This window comes from Camelus bactrianus, chromosome 17 (assembly GCF_048773025.1).
Source record: "Camelus bactrianus isolate YW-2024 breed Bactrian camel chromosome 17, ASM4877302v1, whole genome shotgun sequence".
Taxonomy (NCBI): Eukaryota; Metazoa; Chordata; class Mammalia; order Artiodactyla; family Camelidae; genus Camelus; species Camelus bactrianus.
Window position 1 is genome coordinate 6305884 of NC_133555.1, and position 18641 is coordinate 6324524.

Below are 18641 nucleotides of genomic sequence, written 5' to 3' on the forward strand. Positions count from 1 at the left end.
TCTGGAGTCAAAATGATGGGTTCTCTTCAATAACTTACTTAACCCCTCTGAGCCTCAGTTTCTTCATGTGTAAAATGGAGGTAAAATAGTGCCTACCTCATGGGATTGTTGTGAGGATTAAATAAGATGATGCTTATCACTTAGCATGTAGTGTCTGATATGTAGTGAATACTCACTCAAAAAAGTCAGAGTAGATGGATTAGAGCAGAGTTACACTGAGTAATCTTACAGCTGATCCTCTTTGAGGTCAGGAACCCCTTTCAGAATCTGATAAAAGCTACGAGCCTCTTTCCTCAGAAAAAAATGTACACACATAAAGTTTAATTTATTGCTTAAAGTGTGTGAAGAATGTTTGAAGAAGTGATTAAATCAATGTATGTTAGGATGGGGATGAACCCAAGATGAATCTGTCCTTGCTCCCTCCTTCTCTTGGTTGTGCCCCAGGCCCTGGGTCCCCTAGTCTCCCTCCCCAAGACCCATGAGACAGAGGTGGAGTAAAGATCAGCTTTATTATTGGCATGAAGGCAGGGAGGTGGTGACAGTGCCAGGCCCTTCTGTGGGTGGGGGGGCAGAGAGCTCGACCAGCCAGCACTGATCCTCCAAGCTGGCCTCCCAGTGAGGTCCGGGGCTCCGGGTGCCTCTGGCTTTCAGCAGAAGCAGCAAGTGGGCAGGCAGGCAGACTGCTAGGCATTGGATAGGTGGGCTCCACAGGGCTACTCTGGAGCTGGCGTTGGGCTGGGGTTGGCAGGGGGTGGAGGGCGAGGCTGGATGTCCCTGGTGCGCATGTAGGACAGTAGCTGCTCTGGGATCTCAGCCAGCACGTCCTTGGCTAGTCTGGCCATGCTCAGCACCTGGTTCCCCGAACGGTCAACATAGTCTCGGAATGGAACGAACTGGGACAAGCACAGACAATCATATGTGGGTGGTGGCCAGGAGAGAGGGGAGTGGGGAAGGGTGCAGTGGGGAGGATTCCTCTTTGACCCCTAGCATCTCTTTTCAAATATCACACTATTTCTCACCCCCTCTCTTGAGGAGCCTTTTACATTTGCTTTCTCCCTATCCACTTTTTTTTTTCACCTTTTGTTCACCCTCAACCCACTCAAGTTTGGCTTCAGGCAGTCTGCTGGAACTGCTCTTGCTAACAATATCAACAGCACCACGTTCCCAAATCAGTCCAGAGGGCAATGACTGTCAGTCCTCATCTTGCTGACTCCTCTAGCTTTCCATTACATTGGACCATAATCTTCTGGACACATCCCACTCTGGACACACTACATTCTTCTGGACACTTTTTTTCCTCCCCCTATTCCCCTGGGTCTACCTGATTTCTAAACCTGGTCCCTTCTCTCAGTTCTCTTCCTGGGTGATTTCATACACTTCCATGACTTTACAGACTGTTCCCTGGATTAAGAGATATACACCACTCTGTATAAAATAAATAATCAACAAGAATATGTTGTATAACACAGAAAATTAATAGCTTTTATATTGTAATAACTTTTAATGGAGTATAAACTATAAAAATACTGAACCATTATGCTCTCCATCTGAAACTAATATAATATTATAAATCAACTATACTTCAATTAAAAAAACACTATTCCCTGATGACTCCCAAATTTACACATCCATCCCTGGCCTCCAGAGCCTCATATTTAGTTGCTCATATCTCGTCTCCCTTCAGTTGTCTTAGATACCTCAAACCCATTATGTTCACAACTGAGTTCTGGGCTTTTCTGCCAAACCTGCTCCTCCTTCAGCTTTCCCCTTCCCAGTAAATGGGACTATAACTCACCCAGTTGCTCAAGCTGGAAAACTCAGAGTCATCCTTGAAGCCCCTCTCACTTCATATCACCGTTTAATCAAATCATCAACTCTTGTAAATTTTTCTTAAATAATCGTTTGAACCTGCTTCTTCTCTCCATCCTCACTGTTTCCATTCCTACCCAGACCCTTGTTGTCTCCCCTCTACTACTGCAAAGGCTTCCTTACTTCTCTCTTGCCCTACTATAATCCACTCTCCACGCAGCATCTCTGTACGTCTTAAAATACAAGTCTGACCATCTCACTCCCCTATGTCAAATCTTTCAAGAGCTCTCCAGTTCTTTTAGAACAAAGCCCCAAACTTTACCACGACTGGCAAGGCCTTGGCTCCCTGCTTCTCTCACTCACTGTGATCCTGCTGCCTTGGTCTCTTGCCTTCTCCAGTTTGGGCCAGTTCTTTTGAGCCATCTTCTCACATGCTGCTTCTCTACCTGTGATACTTATACCCTCTCCTTTAGGTTTCAGCTCAAATGTCATTTCCTCGTAGAAGCCTTTCCTGACGACCGTAACCAATCAGGTCCCTGTCACAGACTCTCAGAGTGGGCATTTGCCGTTCCTCTGGAGCACTTAAATCACATTCTAATGAACTATTATTTAGCTGTGTGATTATTATTGGTTGCCTCCACTAGAGGGCAGGAGCCTTGGGGATCTCCTAAACTGTGACTCCACAATGGCTTCAGCAACCTGCCTGTTTCTCAAAAAGAATTTGTTCAATGAATGTAGGAAGGCGGAAAGAGTGAGGGGGAGAAAAGCAAGTGATTAAAAAGGCAGTAAGGGAGAATGGCTGCTAACTTAGCCTCTCCTTCCCACCATGCCTTTTGGTTCCATGACTTCCTCTGCCTGGTCAGGTCTACCTGAACGATGTCCCGCTCAGCATAGCGTCCCCTAGAGGACACGCGCACATCATCACCATCCAACTCTTCCATCGCTGCAGAAAAGACACCCCTCAGCTGATTGGCCTCTCCCACACCAACCCACACTGCCCCCCTCCCTCTTAGCTCCCCTTTGGAGTCACCATGAGAATGTCTAATGGTTGCAGCAAAGTCCTGCAAATATTAGGCATTGTGATGGAGTTATTATTATATTTTCCCATGCATTCCATCTCCCAGGAGCCCCGGCAGGGAAGTATTTGCATCAACAGCCTCAGTTATGATGAGGAAACAGGCTCAGGGGTCTGTGACTTGGCCAAGATTCAACACAGACATCCATCCTATCTTTTCTGCAAGGCAGGCCCGTGTGCCCAGATCCTCCCTTATTTTCCCCAGTTCTCGGTCCCACTCATGGACGCCCCCCATCTTACTCACCCTCAAACATGGCTGGTCCCACACCGACAATAATGATAGACATGGGCAGTGAGGAGGCCTGTGAAGAAAAGAGGGTAAATGGTTGGGGTAAGAGCTAGCATAACAAGGGATATGACAGTTGGGAGACAGTTCTGTGCTTTTGTGTGTGTGTGTGTGTGTGTGTGTGTGTGTGTGTGTGATGTTTCTGCACATCTTACAGGCCGAGGCACTGATTCCCTTTGTGCCAGACTGTCTTTTCAAGGATGTCTGCACATGCAACAGCCTTGAAAGATACAGTGTCTTCCTTTAGAGTGAAGGGCAGGTTTACTGTCAGTATGATACAATGTCTTAAACTGGAACAAAGGGCAGGCATGCTTACTGCCCATTATAAAAGACTTGGGTTCCCTAAGCTCAGGGTTTCTGTTCAATAATGCAACCCACTGTGGGTACCGGTATGTGGCCCTCTGCACATCATCTTGTGGGAACTGGAACTTAGAGAATCAGAGCAAATGCTGGGAGCTGAACTACTGCTATTGCTAGGAATCACAAAGTCTTTTGCCTCTGATCCAGAGGTCTTGTCTGCTGCCAGCATCCATGAAACTGGCAGGCTAACTTGTTAGCCTGTATGTAGGGTAAAATCTCCACCCCTTCACAGTTATTAACAGTGCCCCCCTACACCCCTGCCAAGCCTTCCTCCTCAGACTCACACTGACAATGGCTTCCTTGGTCTGTGTCATGTCAGAGATGACCCCATCGGTGATGATGAGCAGAACGTAGTACTGGGAACCATCAGAGATCTTGGCTGCAGCCCTGGGTGAGAGGCCAAGATCAGAATCCAGCTGAAAGCCCAGAGAGGCCAGCGTAACACCCTATCCCTAAAGCTCCCTCAGCCAGTGTGTAACCTGTGGGCAAGGACCAGGGCTTCTGAAGCTCATGCTCCTTCCTCAGATCTGGCTGTCTGCCCTGCCTGCCATTTCTCCAGCAGTATTTAAAGAGCACTTAGTATGGTAGGTACTGTGTTAGGCATTGGAGGTTCACAGTGAGAAAAAACAAAGCCTATCCAGGCCTCTCGAGGGGGAACATGGATGCAAGAATCATAGAAATAGCTATAAAATTACATTTGTGGTGAGAGTTGGATAGAAAGAGACACTGCCATGAGTGTCGTGTAGAGGATCCTGACATGGCCCAGAAGGTCAGGGAAGGCTTCTTTAAGGAAACAATGTTGAGGATGATGGAGAGGAGGAAGGACAAGAGGCCAAGTGAAGGGGGGATCATTCCAGGCAGAAGGAGCAGCAGGGACAAAGGCCCTACGATGGTACTGGAGGAAGCCCTCCCTGTCTGGAGCCCAGGAGGTAAGAGAAGCAGAGTGGACCATGTGACTGAGATGGGGCAGGCCCAACTACACATGACCAAAGACTGAAGGCCTCCTTTCTTTCCTCTCTCATCCATTTCTCCTCTCTCCCTTCTCCCCTCTACTGACCACATCCCATTGCCTAGGCTTCTGTGTCCTCAGCCAGGCTAACAGCCGCTCCCAGAGCTCTTTTCCTTCTCTCATCATCAGTCTCCAAGTCCAAGATTCTTTGATCTGAAAAGGGCTTCAGAAGTCCCTGAGTCCACTCCTCTTATTTTACATATAAGAAAAATGAGACCTCAGTTAGCACAGAGGCCGTGGGAGACCCTGGTCTCTCGACTTCCAGTCTCAAGCCCTGTGTGGGTTGGAAAGGATGGAGCTGCATTATCCAGCAAGGTAGCCCCTAGCTCCTACTGACATTTAAATTAATTAATTTAAATAGAATTAAACATTCAGTTCCTCATTCATCCTAGTAACACTTCAAGTGCTCAATATCCCTCTGGAGCTGGTGGCTACCATATTGAACAGCACAGATACAGAACACTTTCATCACTGCAGAAAGTTCTATTGCACAGTGCTGGCATTTAAGCTTGATACCAAAAAATGAGAAGAAAGTATGGCGAAAGTGGAGAATTTAAATGGCTACAGTTCAGTTTCCCTAGGGTCCTGGGTGGCAGTGGGCCATGATCCTCCGTAGCAGCCCCCGCTCCCTCCCTGAATTGTGGCTGCAGCCTCCTCGTAGGCCTGGGCTGGTACCGTTTCCTGTCACTCACTCATTTTGCAAATAATTTTTGCTTGCCCCTTAATGTCTCTGTGCTTTTCACATGCGGTTCCTTCTTCCGGGCCTACTCTGCACCTCCTCCTCTGATAAACGCTGGTTTGCCCTCCGCACCCAGCCAAGTAGTCCCCTCCACAACTAGGCTGGCTTGGCTGTCTCAGACTCTCCTCCTCTTCCTCTGCCTTCTAGGATGTCACCCACCAAGATGGGCTGTCTGCCCTTCCAGATGGGTTGTTATACCCCTAAGGGTACCAGCATGTGTGCCCACGGATGCCCAAGGCCACAAGATACCTGGAGCATCCATTCTACTGTATGATCTCGTGGATAAAGCCAGATGATTCTAAGCACACTTAAAACACCCCTTCCCCCCTAAATTACAGCAAACATGGACACAATGTAAGAAGAATATAAAATTTGATGAATTTTTAAGATAAAATACGGGGATTTCAAAGACATTTTCAGCTTGCTACTTTCACCTGTGCCCCCTGGTCCCTCTAGGGGACGCAGTCATTTGCTTCTGCCAACAGGCGGCTTGCTGGAAAAGTCTGGGAAGCTCTGGCTTACAGAGGGTAATGATTTATTTATATTTCTATCTCCTGCACCAAGGCAGGAGTTCCCAAGGGCAGAGACTAGATCTGATTCATCTGTGCATCTCCAGTGCCCCAGCAGAGAACTGAGCACATGTAGATGCCCTTTGAATAGTAATAATGATAATAATAGTAACAGTAATAGTTAACACCTATAGCACCTATGACGTGGCAGGCACTGTTGTAGGCGCCTGACAAATACTGCTTTAGTTAGTTGTCACAACAGCCCTATGATGTGGATATTATTATCCCCATTTACAGTTGAGGAAACAGGCACAGAGAGGTTAAGAGTCTCACCCAAAGTCACACAGCTAGTAAGTGCGAGAGTAGGTGTATTAACTTAGCCAGTCTAGCTGCACAGCCCACATTCATGCTACATTCCCCTTTACCAAGTGAATGAATCAGTGAACTTTCCCAAGGTAATATTTAAGGATTCTGTTTAATAACAACAAAAAAATATGCTCAGGTTCCATTATTAAGTGAAAAAGTCAGTAGTAAAATATTACACGTAACTCGACTGCCATTGCGGTGCGTAAGGAAAAGACTGTTAAGAACTAAATGAATGTCCACATTCCCACAGGCAGCATTCTGGGAGATTTCTTTTCTTTCTTTCTTTTTTTTTTTTTTTTTTTTTTGATTTCTTAATTTCTCCATCCTTGAAATTTTCTATACCAATGTTATGTTACTTTTATAATTAAATAAACTATTATTCTCACTATGAATTAGAAAAATAAACTAATCTTTATTAGAGGAAAAGGTACTCTCTGGACATAGAAATCTCCCCAAAATCCTTCCACTTTTATTCCCTTTTTTTGCTTCATCTTTTTACTTTCAAGCTTTCTGAGGTCATTTGTTTTAGATGGGTTTCTTCTATTTAGCATATAGTAGGGTCTACTTGTTACTTTTTTTATTCTATCAGAGAGCCTTTTTCTTTTACTAGGTGAGCTTATCCAATTTATGTTTATTTACATACGTTTGGTCTTAGTTCTGTCACGTATTTTATTTGTATTTAAAAAATCATTTGATATGTGAGCTGGATTTTCTTTGTATGCTTTTATTCTGAAAATCTGGAGTTACTCTTCTGTTTTTGAGATTGAAGCACTATCTACTGGGCTAACGAGGCACTTTCTTCTGTTTTCAGAAGTTATTCTCTGTATTTTAATCTACCACTTGAGCTCATTTTAATCCTCTGGGAGCACTTGCTGTGGGCCAGGCACTGCGCTGATCATTCTCATATTGTTGTCTACTTTTACATTCCCAATAACCCAATAAAGAAGGTACTGTTAGGGGGAGGGTAATAGCTCAGAGGCAGAGCTCATGCTTAGCAGACTTGAGGTCCTGCGTTCAATCCCCAGTACCTCCACTGAAAAAAAAAATGCTATTGTTATCCATTCTTACACCCATTTACAAGGATGAAATGGATGGAGGCTCAGAGAGGCTAAGCTGCTTCAGTCACGTGGTTAGTGAGTAGTGGACCCGGGGATCACTCCCAGGTCTGATGCCAGAGTTTATGCCTTGTCCGCTGTGCTATAGTCCCTTCTGTCTTCCCCAAACTTGAGGCCTGGGTAGCTGTTCCCAAGGAGTGGGGTTGGGGTAGTTTATTGACATCCTCTCTACCTCAGAATAAGGCATTATGTAACGTATTTATACCAGAGCCTGACCAACACTGAAACTTCCCCCATCTCCCCAAGGCCCCGATTCACCCAAGAGTGGTCTTGACTGCCCTTGGGAGAGCAGTCTCCAGTCTGGGTCCCCTCCTTTTCCCCAAGCCCGCCCAGCTCCCTTACCTGGCCACCTGGTTGATGACAGGTGCGAAGCAGGTGGGCCCGTAGAGCTGCACTGTGCGCAGGCTCTGGGAGTAGCTCTCTAGCACGCCCTCGATGCCTGCACAGTTGGGGTCCTCATCATTGTTGTTCTGCAGGAAAGACGCCCTGCTGGGCTGACCCCACGCAGGGCACAGCCAGGAGTGCTCTGATCCCAGCTCACTCTCTCTTTTTTTCCATCACTCTCCTTCATGCTCCCCCCCAAACTCCGGCCCTGCTCCCCTCCCTGCTCTGCCACCTCCCCTAGCTCCCGCTGCTCTACAGGTCCTTGAACCTTAGAGGAAACATAAGGAGAAGAATTCTGACAGCCTGGGTGGGCCAGATGCCAGGGCATGGAGTCTTGGCTTGGCCCATACCATACCAGGGGGAACTGGTGGGAGATCCGTCCCTCTGGAGGCAGCTTGGCCCCAAAGCCGTAGGCTGGGAAGAGCTTGTCACTGTCATAGTCCTGGATGATTTCTCCCACTGCCTTGAGGGCCATGGCGTAGGCACTGAGCTGATAGGGACTCATGTAGTGCAGGGAGGTGGGCTGCAGGGGGTTCCCTGGAGGGAAACAGAAGCCCCACCTCATGGTCACCTGGATCATCGATCTATTTACTGGCCTAACCTTGTATGCATTCAGGTAGGTGCCCCCCTTACACCCAATAATCTCCCCACAGCACTCCTGCCCCAATATCAGGCTGCATGGGCTTCCAGCATAGGTGAACGCTCATCCCCAGGTGGGAATCCAGGCCAGTACCCACTGATCTTTAGAATTCCTCCACACCCCACTCCCCCATCCATGCCTCACCATTGGAAGCTGTGAAGTCAATGGCTACTGTGAAGTTCAGCTGTGTCCTGTTGGAGAAATAGATGGATTGAGAAGTGAGGGACTAGTACTTATTGCACCAGAATTTCTCAAACACTAGTGTGCATACGAATCACCTGGGAATCGTGTCAAAATGCAAAATACGATCTGGATGGTCTGGGTGGAGCATGAGATTCTACATTTCTAACAAACTCCCAAGTAATGCAAATGCTGCTGGCCACGGAACGCCCTTTGCGTAGCAGAATTAAATGCCTGTTGCATGACAAGTATATTATATATAATTTAACTTAACCCTCACTATAGCTCTGAACACTAATTAATATCTCCATTTTTACATCGGAGAAGAGTGAGGTTCAGAGAAGAAAAATACCTTCCCCAGGTCTGCCTGCCTCCACTAAACAAAGGGGAACGTCCCCTACAGTCTGCTTGTCTTTCCCCCTGTTCTCGGCCTGTCCCTCTTGCCTGCCCATAAGTTCTATCTGGGGCCCAGTCAGGCTACTGGGGACACTTCTGAGACCACTGGTCTGGCATCTTCCCAGGGGGTACTGGAAGCCAGGGTTGAAAGGCAGCCCCGTGGAGAGGACTAAGATGGGTGGCACTCTGCATTTTACAGAGCGTTTTATACTTTGCCAAGTGGTTTAGAGTTTATCTTCATGATCTCATTGGACCCTGATCATTAATGAATAGTAAAACTGAGGCTCCAAACTGGGAGTAACTCATTGCTGGACTTTCAGCCCAGAGCTTGGCTTGTGACTCACCCCCCCTTGATATAATCGACAAAAGTGAATTCAGAGTCCACAGAGAAGGAGAGCAGTGTCACCTGTGGGACAGAAGAGGCAGCCGGCTACTTTGGAAAGGGTAGTTGGGGTGGAACAAGGGAGAGGGGCGCCTGGATCCCACCTCCCGCCCCACTTTGCCCCACCCTGAACAGTTTTTGAAAGGGCAAAAAGGGGAAGCTGTCAGATATATATTTGGATTTCCAAAAGTATACTAAATTGGGAAATATAACTTAGAATTTCAAAAAAATTCTGCAAAAGAGTAAAGATCAAAAAAATTTCCTTAGGTGAGAGAAAAAGAATAAAAGAAAGAAAAACTTCAATGGTGCCACATTGTACCCAACATTATTATATCCAAGTAATCTGTGTCCACAGCCTTCCCGTACCCTCAACATTTGTCATGTCATGCTGTGTCAGTGGGGACAGAAACAGAAGGATCCAGGGAGGGCCAGGGCTCTAGGGAGCACTCACAGTTCCCGAGTTGACGTATTTCTTCTTCTTACATTTCTTCCGGGGGTTAAGTACCTAAGTGAAGAAGGTGACAGTGACAGTGGGAAGCAGAGGAAGGGGAGCACAGACTGACACTCCAGGACGGAGGGCCTGGGCAACCTGGCGGGGCTGGAGCTCTCACCTCATACACGGTGAACTGGTTCTGGGCCTTGCTCAGCTCTCTGTAGCTGGTGGTGAACTCACCGATGAAGTCGTGGCTGCAAGGAGGCCAGGGACAGGTGAGCAGCCGCTGCTGCTGGCTTGGAGCTACCCCTGAAACCAGTCTTTTAGTCCCACTATCCCCTGCCTCTTCTTGGGCTGCAGGGCCCCAGAAGTGGGACCAAACTAACGGGAAGAGAGGGGAAGAGAGAGTGTACCAGAGAGACAATTGAGGGGGTCAGTTGTACCCAAGGTCCTGGCATTCGTCCTCACCCCTCCTGGCTCCCAAGGGCACTCTGGGGCTCCTGGCGAATGTACTACATAGTTTTTTAGGGAACTGGGTTAAATACAGGAAAGGTGGTATCATGTGGGGCAGTGCTACCTTCCGTCCCGGTCCCAGTCATACACATCAATCTTCACCGTTCTGAAATGCAGGAGATAAACATGGGCTGGGTGAGTGAGATAAAGCTGAGATGCCCCCGCCCACTTAACTATACACAGATCATCCCCCATCCGCCCATCTGTCCTTCTGTCAGCCTTCCTCCCGTCTGTCCTAGCCGTTCATCAGTCCAAGTACGTACCCAACTATCTACCGCCACTACCACTATTATTACTGCCATTCGTAGTACTATTACTATTCTTCATTACTTACGAGTCTTGGTATATTCCAGGCATTGTTCTCAGAACTTTCACACATTATCTAATTTAATTTAACAATCACCTTACAAAGTAACTACTATTGTTATTTTTGAATAAGGAAACTGAGGCACAAAAACCGGTAACTTGACTAAGGACCATAATTAGTAAGTGACCGAGCTGAAATTTAAACTCAGACGTCCTGGTTCCAAAGACCATGTTCTTAACTACTATGCCTAAGTCATCCTGTATGTCCATCGATCTCTGTGGCAGTTCATTCAACCATCTGTCTATCCATCTAGCCACCCATTTACCCATACATTTGCCAATCTGATTACCTATTAATCCTGTATTTTACCACCCATCTAACTATACATCCAGCCCTTCACTGACTCACTGATACATGTATGCATCCATCTGTCTGTCCATTCATCTATCCAACCAAGCACCTAGCCATCTGACATTTGTCCATCTGAGCATCCATTCATCAGTATAACCATCCACTTATGGTCCCTTCCATCCTTCTACCCACCCACCTATCTTCATACTGCCCATTTGTTTGTTCATATGGTCAGCCTATCCATCTACTTTACACTCATACATGAACTAATTCACCCACTAATCCATCTGTCCCTCCACCACTCATTCATCTGTCTATTCGTCAATCTATCTGTCACTTCACCTGTTTATCCTCCTGATCTTCCAGTCATCCCTCTGCCTCTCCAGGCATCTACCAATCTCTCATATACCCATCCATCCAATCATCCATTTTCTCATCCATCCATTAATCCATCCATCATCTGTCCATCTGCCATTCCACTCATTAGTCCACTTATCCACTCATCTGCTATCCATTCATCCATCTCCCCTTCTACCCACCCACCAGTTCTTTTATACATACATCCACATACCCACCTATTCATTCACCAGTTTATCCATTCATCTGACCATCCATCCATGTATCTGCTAATTCATTTGTTCATTTTCCCTCTCATCTATCCATCCATCCATCCATCCATCCATCCATCCATCCATCCATCCATCCATTCACCTACTCACCTACGCATCCATCTGGCTATACATCTGCTTCCTCATGCACCTGTCTCCATGCCCAAAACTCTTTCTCACTGAGCAGGATGCTCTAATGCTATTATGACACTTCTGCCTTCATTCTGGGACCCAGGAAACCCATTGTCAAGTCCCTGTCTCCTTACTCCTTAGCTTATGCTGAAACAGACCTGTCATAGTCTCCATTGCACAATGCCCGCACAGGGATGCTGAAGGGCTGCCACACAGGATTCAGCGTGTTTTTCACGACTTCTGTCTTGTGGCAGATGGTGAACCTGGAGAAGAACAAGAGGACTGGAACCTGCCTTTAGGGTAGGACTGAGCCCAGAGACAGGGCTTGATACTCTTGGAGATTCACACACACGCATATTGTGTGCTGCCTTGAGTGAATCTGGAGAGGGAAGCGAGTGCTCAGGTCCTGGTGGAGTCTGAGATGCCCCAGCCTAAGAGCCCTCATGGGCCCATGGTCACAACAGGGGCAGTGACTCACGTGCCATCTTCATTGCTCCTGTAGAACACAAGGAAAGGGTCTGATTTCCCAAAGAAGTCCTTCTTGTCCAGCTTGTTTGCACACAGCTGCATGGTGGCAATATCCTAGGATGAAATTGGGCTAGTGCCACTCAAACTGCCCCCACACACAGACAGCCCACTCAAGGGAGTTTGAGGAGAGAAGAGAGCCTCCTGGGTCTAACATGTGGCCCTTACTGACCCGACAATTGCTAAGTTCCTCTGCGGTCAGCAATATGGTCCCACACTTCTTGCCTGGTACACCCCTGGAAGCAGAAAAAGCCTCTTTGTAGAGTGGGGGAGAGCAGGAAACAAGGATTGGGGTGGCCAGTCTGGGACTGGGTGGGCCAGGGGATTCAGTTTGCCATTTACTGACAGTCCCCTGAGTGTATCCACCTCCATCCTAGGCGGCTTCTGCTGGGGAAGGGCCTGACTTTGACTGGGGAGGGGTCTGCAGGTTGGAAGGAAGGGGCTAACCTAGCCTGGGTGGACATCTCATGATGGTAGTGTGGGAAAGGCATAGGATTTAGAGTTCTGGGCAAGTTATTCCCTCTTTCTTTGGGCTTTAGTTTTCTCCTCTAGGTAACGGGAATCTTGCCCACTTCTCAGGGTTGTGAAGCGATCGGAATGAGTGCATGAAAGGAAAAGCAATTGGTAAGCTTGGTAGATATGAAGGTGGTTCTACTTCTCAAAGCAGACCTTGTGCCTACTGTACGCCAGGCAATGTGCTAGGTATGAACTGGCTGGCTGGCACTCTCCGGCTCTGCTGGACCCTACCTTCAGGGAGCTTCAGGGGGAGGTGGGATGTCAAAGCCAATGGGCAAGTAGAGTGTGATGTAGCAGTCCTGAACGAGGGAGAGGAATTTCTGTTCAGACCCAGGGCAAAAGGGCTGGTTTGTGAGGTCAAAGATGCTGCGCTTTCCGAAGACAGAAGAGTGAGATCAGAAAGACCAGGGAAGCCTTATCCTCTTCTGACTCAAGAAGGGACACTTCCATGTGCTTGAAGGGTACATACCAGGACACCTATCCCCAACTGCTAGCACTTGTCAAGTCTCGACTCCAACTTGCTATGTGATTTTCCCCATCTTTAAAATGAGAATGTTAACAATTTCTTTGGCTCCTTTGATCTCTGACTCACTGTGCTTTAAAAAGGCAGAGTGTGATGAGTACAGGGACTCTCCCCCTGCACATCCAGAATCAAGTCGCCGATCTTACTGCCTTCTCACTGTTCTCCCTCACCTCCTCACCCAGCGTGAAGCACAGTCACTCGGGCTGTAATGATCAGTCTCTTGCATCCTGCTCCTTTCTCCTTGCCCTTCTCTCACTTCTGTATATTTATTTGGCAGAACCACAGCCCTAGTTAAATCCAATCCTCTGCCTAACCCATGCTGCACCTGTGCAACTGAATATGGCCAGAGGAAAACGCACATTCATGCTAACTGGTTTCATTTTAAATGCATGGCCACAAACCTCAAGTGGTCCTTAATCAACTGTACAGACCAGGCCACTTCACTCTCCGGTTCCGTGAGATGGCAGTTCCACTCCTTCTCTCTCCTCAACGCGAAGAGCCTCCTCCTCCTCCGTCCTCAGCCTCAGCCAGTGACCTTGTTTCCTACTTCCCTGACAAAACTGAAGCCACCAGAAGACAATGTCCACAGACCCACCACCACACCTACCCTGCCCCCAGTGTCTCCACCCACACACCAGCGCCTTCCTACCATTGCTATAAACGACAATCCAGGGGCCTACTTGTCCCTCCACTGTGTGCTACATCGCACACCCTCTCACCTGCACAGGGCCATCCCTCCAGCAATTCTCTCCTCTTTTTATTGTGTCAAATTTTCAGTTTCTACTGGATCATTCTCATGAGCATAAAAATACGATATGATTTTTCTCATGTTAAACAATTTTACAAACCAATTCTTGACCTCTCACTTCCCTCTTCAGCCACCTCTCCTTTTCTCTTCTCCTCTTTGCAGCAAAACGACTTGACAATTTCCTAATTCCCATTCCCTTCTTCCATTCTCTTCTAAACCTCTCCAACCAGGCTGTCACTCCCGTCTCCTCTTCCAAACTCTGCTTGTCACAGTCACCAGCGGCCTCCACCTTGCTACTCCAATGGCCAATTCCCAGCCCTCACCTTACTTGACCTGCAGCAGCACTTGACATGCCTGGTCACTCTCTCATCCTTGATACAGGCCTGCACTTTGCTTCCAGGACAACACCACCTTCTCTGGGTTACCCTCCCGTCTCATTCTCAGTCTCCCCTCCTAGTGCCAACTCACAGAGTCTCAGTCTTTGGTCTTCTCTCTCCTCCCTCCCTTAGTGATCTCATCTCACTTCCTTAAAGAGCATCTAAGATTCATGTTTCTTATTGCCTATTTGACTTGTCCATTCAGACACCTAATAAAAATTAAAATAATGATATTCAACATGTCAGACTGAACTGATTGAATTCCCCCTGAAGCTTACCCCTCCTTCAGTTTATTTTTCAATCATCTCAGTTTATGGCAACTCCACCCTTCCATTTGTTCAGGCCAAAGGCCTTGGTGTCATTCTTGATTTCTCTTTTCCTCTCACATCCATATTCAATCTGTCAGGAATTTGTTGGCTCCACTTTCAAGATATACCCAGAATCTGACCAATTCTCCCCTCCTTTGCTGCTAGCACTGTGAATTACTGTAAGATAACTCCCTGATTCAACCTCTGTCCACCCAAGGTTTAGTCTCAACCCAGCAGCAGAATCATCCCTTGAAAGCAAGTCAAATCATATCACTCCTCTGCTCAGAACCCTCCAATGACTCCCAACTCAGAGTAAAAGCTGAAGTCCTTACATGGGCCACAGGGGCCTAACTGTTAGCGCTCCACCCTCACCTCCTCCTTTCCTCCCCCTGCTCATCCCGTTCCACTCACTCTGGCCTCCTTGCTGCTCTTTGAACCTATCAGACATTTGCACTGGCAGTTTCCTCTGCCTGGAACATCCCTCTGTGGATATCTGCACAGCTCACTCCCTTAATTCCTTCAGGTCATTGCTCCGAAGTTACTTCTGCATGAGACGTACTCAACCATTCTGTTGAATATTGCAACTCCCACCCTCTAGCATTTTCAATCCCCCTAATTCTGTTCTACTTTGCCTCCCCCCACCCCACAGCACTTAATATCTTCTAACATATTATGTAATTTACTTACTTATTACATAAACTTTGTGTTGTTTCTCCCCCTTCTGTAGAATAAGCCCCCTGAGGGCAGGAACCTTTGTTTTGTTGGTCACTGCAACCCGAGCCCCTTGAACAGGGGCTGACATAGAGTACATGTCCAGAAGTATTTGTGGAATGGATAAATCGCTGGTGCCTGGCACAGGGTATGGCATACAAAATGGGCTAATAAATATTTAGTGAGTGAATGTAATAGAAATTCCAGAGGATTTGATTTAGTGAGGGAAGCTTCCTGGAGGAGAAGGGATTGGAAGTGGACCTTAAAGTCTGAATCAGCCTTAGAAAAAGAGAGGAGAGAGAGAGGGAGAAGACATGTCAGACCTGAGACTGACCTGAGCAAAGCCCTGGAGACTGGATTTTCCCGAGAGGGTGATGGGAGCCACTGAAGGATCCTGACCAGGGGAAATCCCAGCCTCCACTGATATAGGGTCAGCAGCCTCTTTGGGAGGACAATTTGGGGACCCACCCTTCCCCCCTCCCGCTCCCCTTCCAGTTCAGCTCACGTGAGGGCTCGCTCTACACGGCTGCCCTGGCCTCCGATCACCTCTCCCAAGGCCAGGAAAGCTTGTCCCAGGAAATCCTACACCAAGACACAGAATCAGCGAGGCTGGGAGGGGCTGGGGCACAGAGTCCCAGCCAAGCCCTGGTGATACTGCTGCATGACCAGGGCGATTGGAGGCAGCGGAACCACCCAGCCCGTGGTTTAAAGGAGAGGGAGGGGATCCCCAGGCAAGGAGATGGCCCTGCCATCACTTTAAGCCGTGATGCGACCCCACCCTTTCACACACTCATCCCACCCCCGCCCACCCCAATTCAGCCTCACCTTCTGAGGGTCCCAGCAGCCCCAGCAGCGGTCAAAAAGGAAGAGGAGCAGTGAATAAAAGGCACGGGGTGGGGGGGCGGGGAACCAAAGCAGGAACCGGAGTGGAGGGCAGGGCAGGGAGGGCGGTTTGGGGCTGAAGAAGGTCGAATCGGATTTGAGGGGTAGGAGGGTTCTAAGGGGGTCGTTTAACACACTGAGCGCTGCATGTGTGCCCGGCCAACCCGTAAGGGGACGGTCGCTCACCGGCTTGGAGACGTTGGTTTTAGAGTCGACGTTGTACCTGGAAAGAGAGTGGACCAACGTGGGGCGGGGCTGGTGGGAGAGAGCCTGGAAAAGCTGTCAGATTTCGAGTCCTGGTTAAAATTGCGGGTGGAGGGAGGGTGGCCTTGGACGCGAATTCAACCAGGACCTCCTTCAGGCAGGAGTCAGGGTCAGAGTCAGGCGCCTGCTGGGGGCGGGGTCGTGTCAGGGGCGGGGCCTAGAAGGAGGCGGAGCCAAATTAGGGAGCAGTGTCCTTGACTGGGAGGGCAAGAGCAAGCCTGGGGAGTGAACTAGGTTGGATCTGACCTAAGGGCAGGGCCAACCTAGACTTGGGGGCGGAGCTAAGGCTGGAGAGGAGCCCTTCAGAGTGCGACCAAAGTGGGCGTGGGGGAAGAGGATCCAGGTTAGGGGGGCGGTCCAAGCCAGAATTCTGGGCGGGGCTCACACATCGAAGCGCAGGTTTTGCTTTTCCTCAAAGAAATAGTCGAGGACGAATTTGCGCAGGAAGTCTGGGTTCAGCGTGTTGTCGATCACCTCGGTCCGTCCAAACTGAATGGGGAGCAGAGAGTCAGCGCAAAGTCTGCAAGGGGGCAGGTGATTCCCGGGGGCGGCTCTGGGCAGGGTGAGGGCTCTAGGTCTCACCTCCCGCCATTCCTGGCTGGCCCGGCTCTGCGTGTAAAGCACCACCACTGCAGGCGGGAGTGGGGGCGGGGAGGGAAGGACGTCAGTTTGGCCCGCACCCCCTCCCCGCCCCTCAGTGGCAACCGGACCCCAAGATTCCCCCCTCCCGGCGCTGGCGACGCCTACTGGGGTCGGACTTGGAGAAGGTGTCGAGGTCCAGCAGGTTCCTAGAGAAAGTGACAGACAGATGGACAAGGGGTGGATCATCCTGGAGCCCATCGCCTCCACCCTGCCCAGAGATGGGTACCTGGGGAGGCATGGGGCTCAAATTGTTCCTCCCTCTCCCATCACTATGCCCAGCCGGAGTCCGCGTTGTCAGCACTCTGGACAACACCGGAAATCTCAGCCTGAGACCTGTATCTCTGCGGACTGGACGCATACATGTCCATACTGCCTCCAAGGGCCCAGGAAAGAGGGTTACCCCCAGAACTTTGTCCTCATGGGGCCCATATCCTACTGGATCCCCGCGACCCACACCTTGAGGCCGCAGGCTGAGCCCTCTTTTGCGATTGAGGCTATTCAAGGGAACCCCCTCCCCAAGTCCGCGAGCGACTCCCCTGAGTCTGCATCCGCGATTTTCTGGCCCCGGAGCTTCTTCCCCTGGGGTCTAGTCCCTGTCCGCGCCAAGCCCCGAAGCGAGGTGGTGCTGGAGCGGTGCCTAAGCCCTCCCCAGCGTGGCCCGCTCACCGGCAGGACACGGTAATTTCAATCTTGGTGGCCGGCACGCTGCGCTCAGAGGCTCCGCTGAGAGACATGGCTGGTCTGCTGGCCGGAGCCGCGGGAAGCTGCGAGATGGGGGCTGCTAGGGCCGGGGCTGTTTGGGCCGGGGCTGTTTAGGGGAGGCTGCAGCGGCAGCGGCAGCGGCGGGGCCGGCGGCAGCGGCAGCGGCGCCGGCAGCGGCTGCACTCCCTCCAGCCCTGCGTGCGCTCTCGCTGCTCGCGCCTTCACTGTGGCCGCCGGCGCAGTGGCTCCAGATGGCAACACAGCCCCGCCCGGCCCTGCGGGTGGCCCTCGCCCCATTGGAGCAACCTCGAGCCTGCCAGGAACCTTACAGGACCCGAACTCCAACCCACACTATGGGAGAGTCCTTCGAGCCCGTCTGCCACTGGGATGAAACCCAAGCCCCTCCCCCTCCCCCACCCCCGTGAGAGCTGTCTGAGGTGCTCAAGGGTTCAGGGTGCCTGGTGGGTGCTGGGGTAGATGCCTCTTCCTGAGCTGCTCCCTCAACAATCTGCTTCCCTTTCCCACTGCTGCCCTCCCTCCTCAGAATAGGAAGAGTTACACATTTGTTCTTATTAGCTGTGTGACCTTGGGCAAGTTACTCAACATCTCTGTGGCAGTCAGCTCACTAGTCTAAAGGCCATAATAGCACCTACTTGAGGTGTAAAATTTTAGATAATCCACAGGAAGGACTTAAGCACAGGGGATTGTACACAGTAAGTACGCAAGAAATGTTCACTGGCGTTACTTCCTTCCTCTGGGCATTCACGCTGACGACCTCCTTTGTATTAAGAGTCAGAGCTGGGTAAGTGGTGGCTGTTACAGCACCATGCAAAGCTCTTTGCTCATGTC

General features: G+C 49.6%; 1 protein-coding gene across 7 annotated transcripts; it reads right to left on the reverse strand.

Moving 5' to 3' along the window:
* Nucleotides 1-490: 490 nt before the first annotated feature.
* On the reverse strand, nt 491-18066 carry CPNE9 (copine family member 9). Of its 7 annotated transcripts, XM_074344389.1 has the most exons (21): nt 17757-18066; nt 17196-17236; nt 17031-17077; nt 16834-16937; nt 16371-16407; nt 15808-15884; nt 12292-12355; nt 12073-12176; nt 11753-11857; nt 10261-10302; nt 9862-9937; nt 9702-9755; nt 9213-9274; nt 8437-8483; nt 8008-8189; nt 7611-7738; nt 3815-3917; nt 3129-3186; nt 2679-2752; nt 1322-1401; nt 759-893 (listed from the first exon to the last, which is right to left on the reverse strand). In XM_074344389.1, the coding sequence occupies exons 1-20, from the start codon at nt 17822-17824 to the stop codon at nt 1348-1350; spliced, it is 1527 nt and encodes a 508-aa protein (XP_074200490.1). In that variant the 5' UTR covers nt 17825-18066; the 3' UTR covers nt 759-893; nt 1322-1347. The 7 variants fall into 7 exon arrangements, with proteins under 7 accessions (XP_074200489.1, XP_074200488.1, XP_074200486.1 ...); XM_074344388.1 differs by lacking the exon at nt 1322-1401 and having other exon boundaries at nt 491-893; nt 2617-2752; XM_074344387.1 differs by lacking the exon at nt 1322-1401 and having other exon boundaries at nt 491-893; nt 12073-12158; nt 17757-18060.
* Between the last annotated feature and the right edge of the window lie 575 nt (nt 18067-18641).

Coding starts and splice junctions, on each gene's coding strand:
- CPNE9 (XM_074344385.1), bottom strand. CDS start 17,824: ATGTCTCTCAGCGGAGCCTCTGAGCGCAGCGTGCCGGCCACCAAGATT. Junction 15,885..16,370: donor AAACCAACGTCTCCAAGCCG/GTGAGCGACCGT, acceptor GTCTTGGTGTAG/GATTTCCTGGGACAAGCTTT. Junction 7,739..8,007: donor TCTCCCACCAGTTCCCCCTG/GTATGGTATGGG, acceptor TCTTTCCTGCAG/AACAACAATGATGAGGACCC.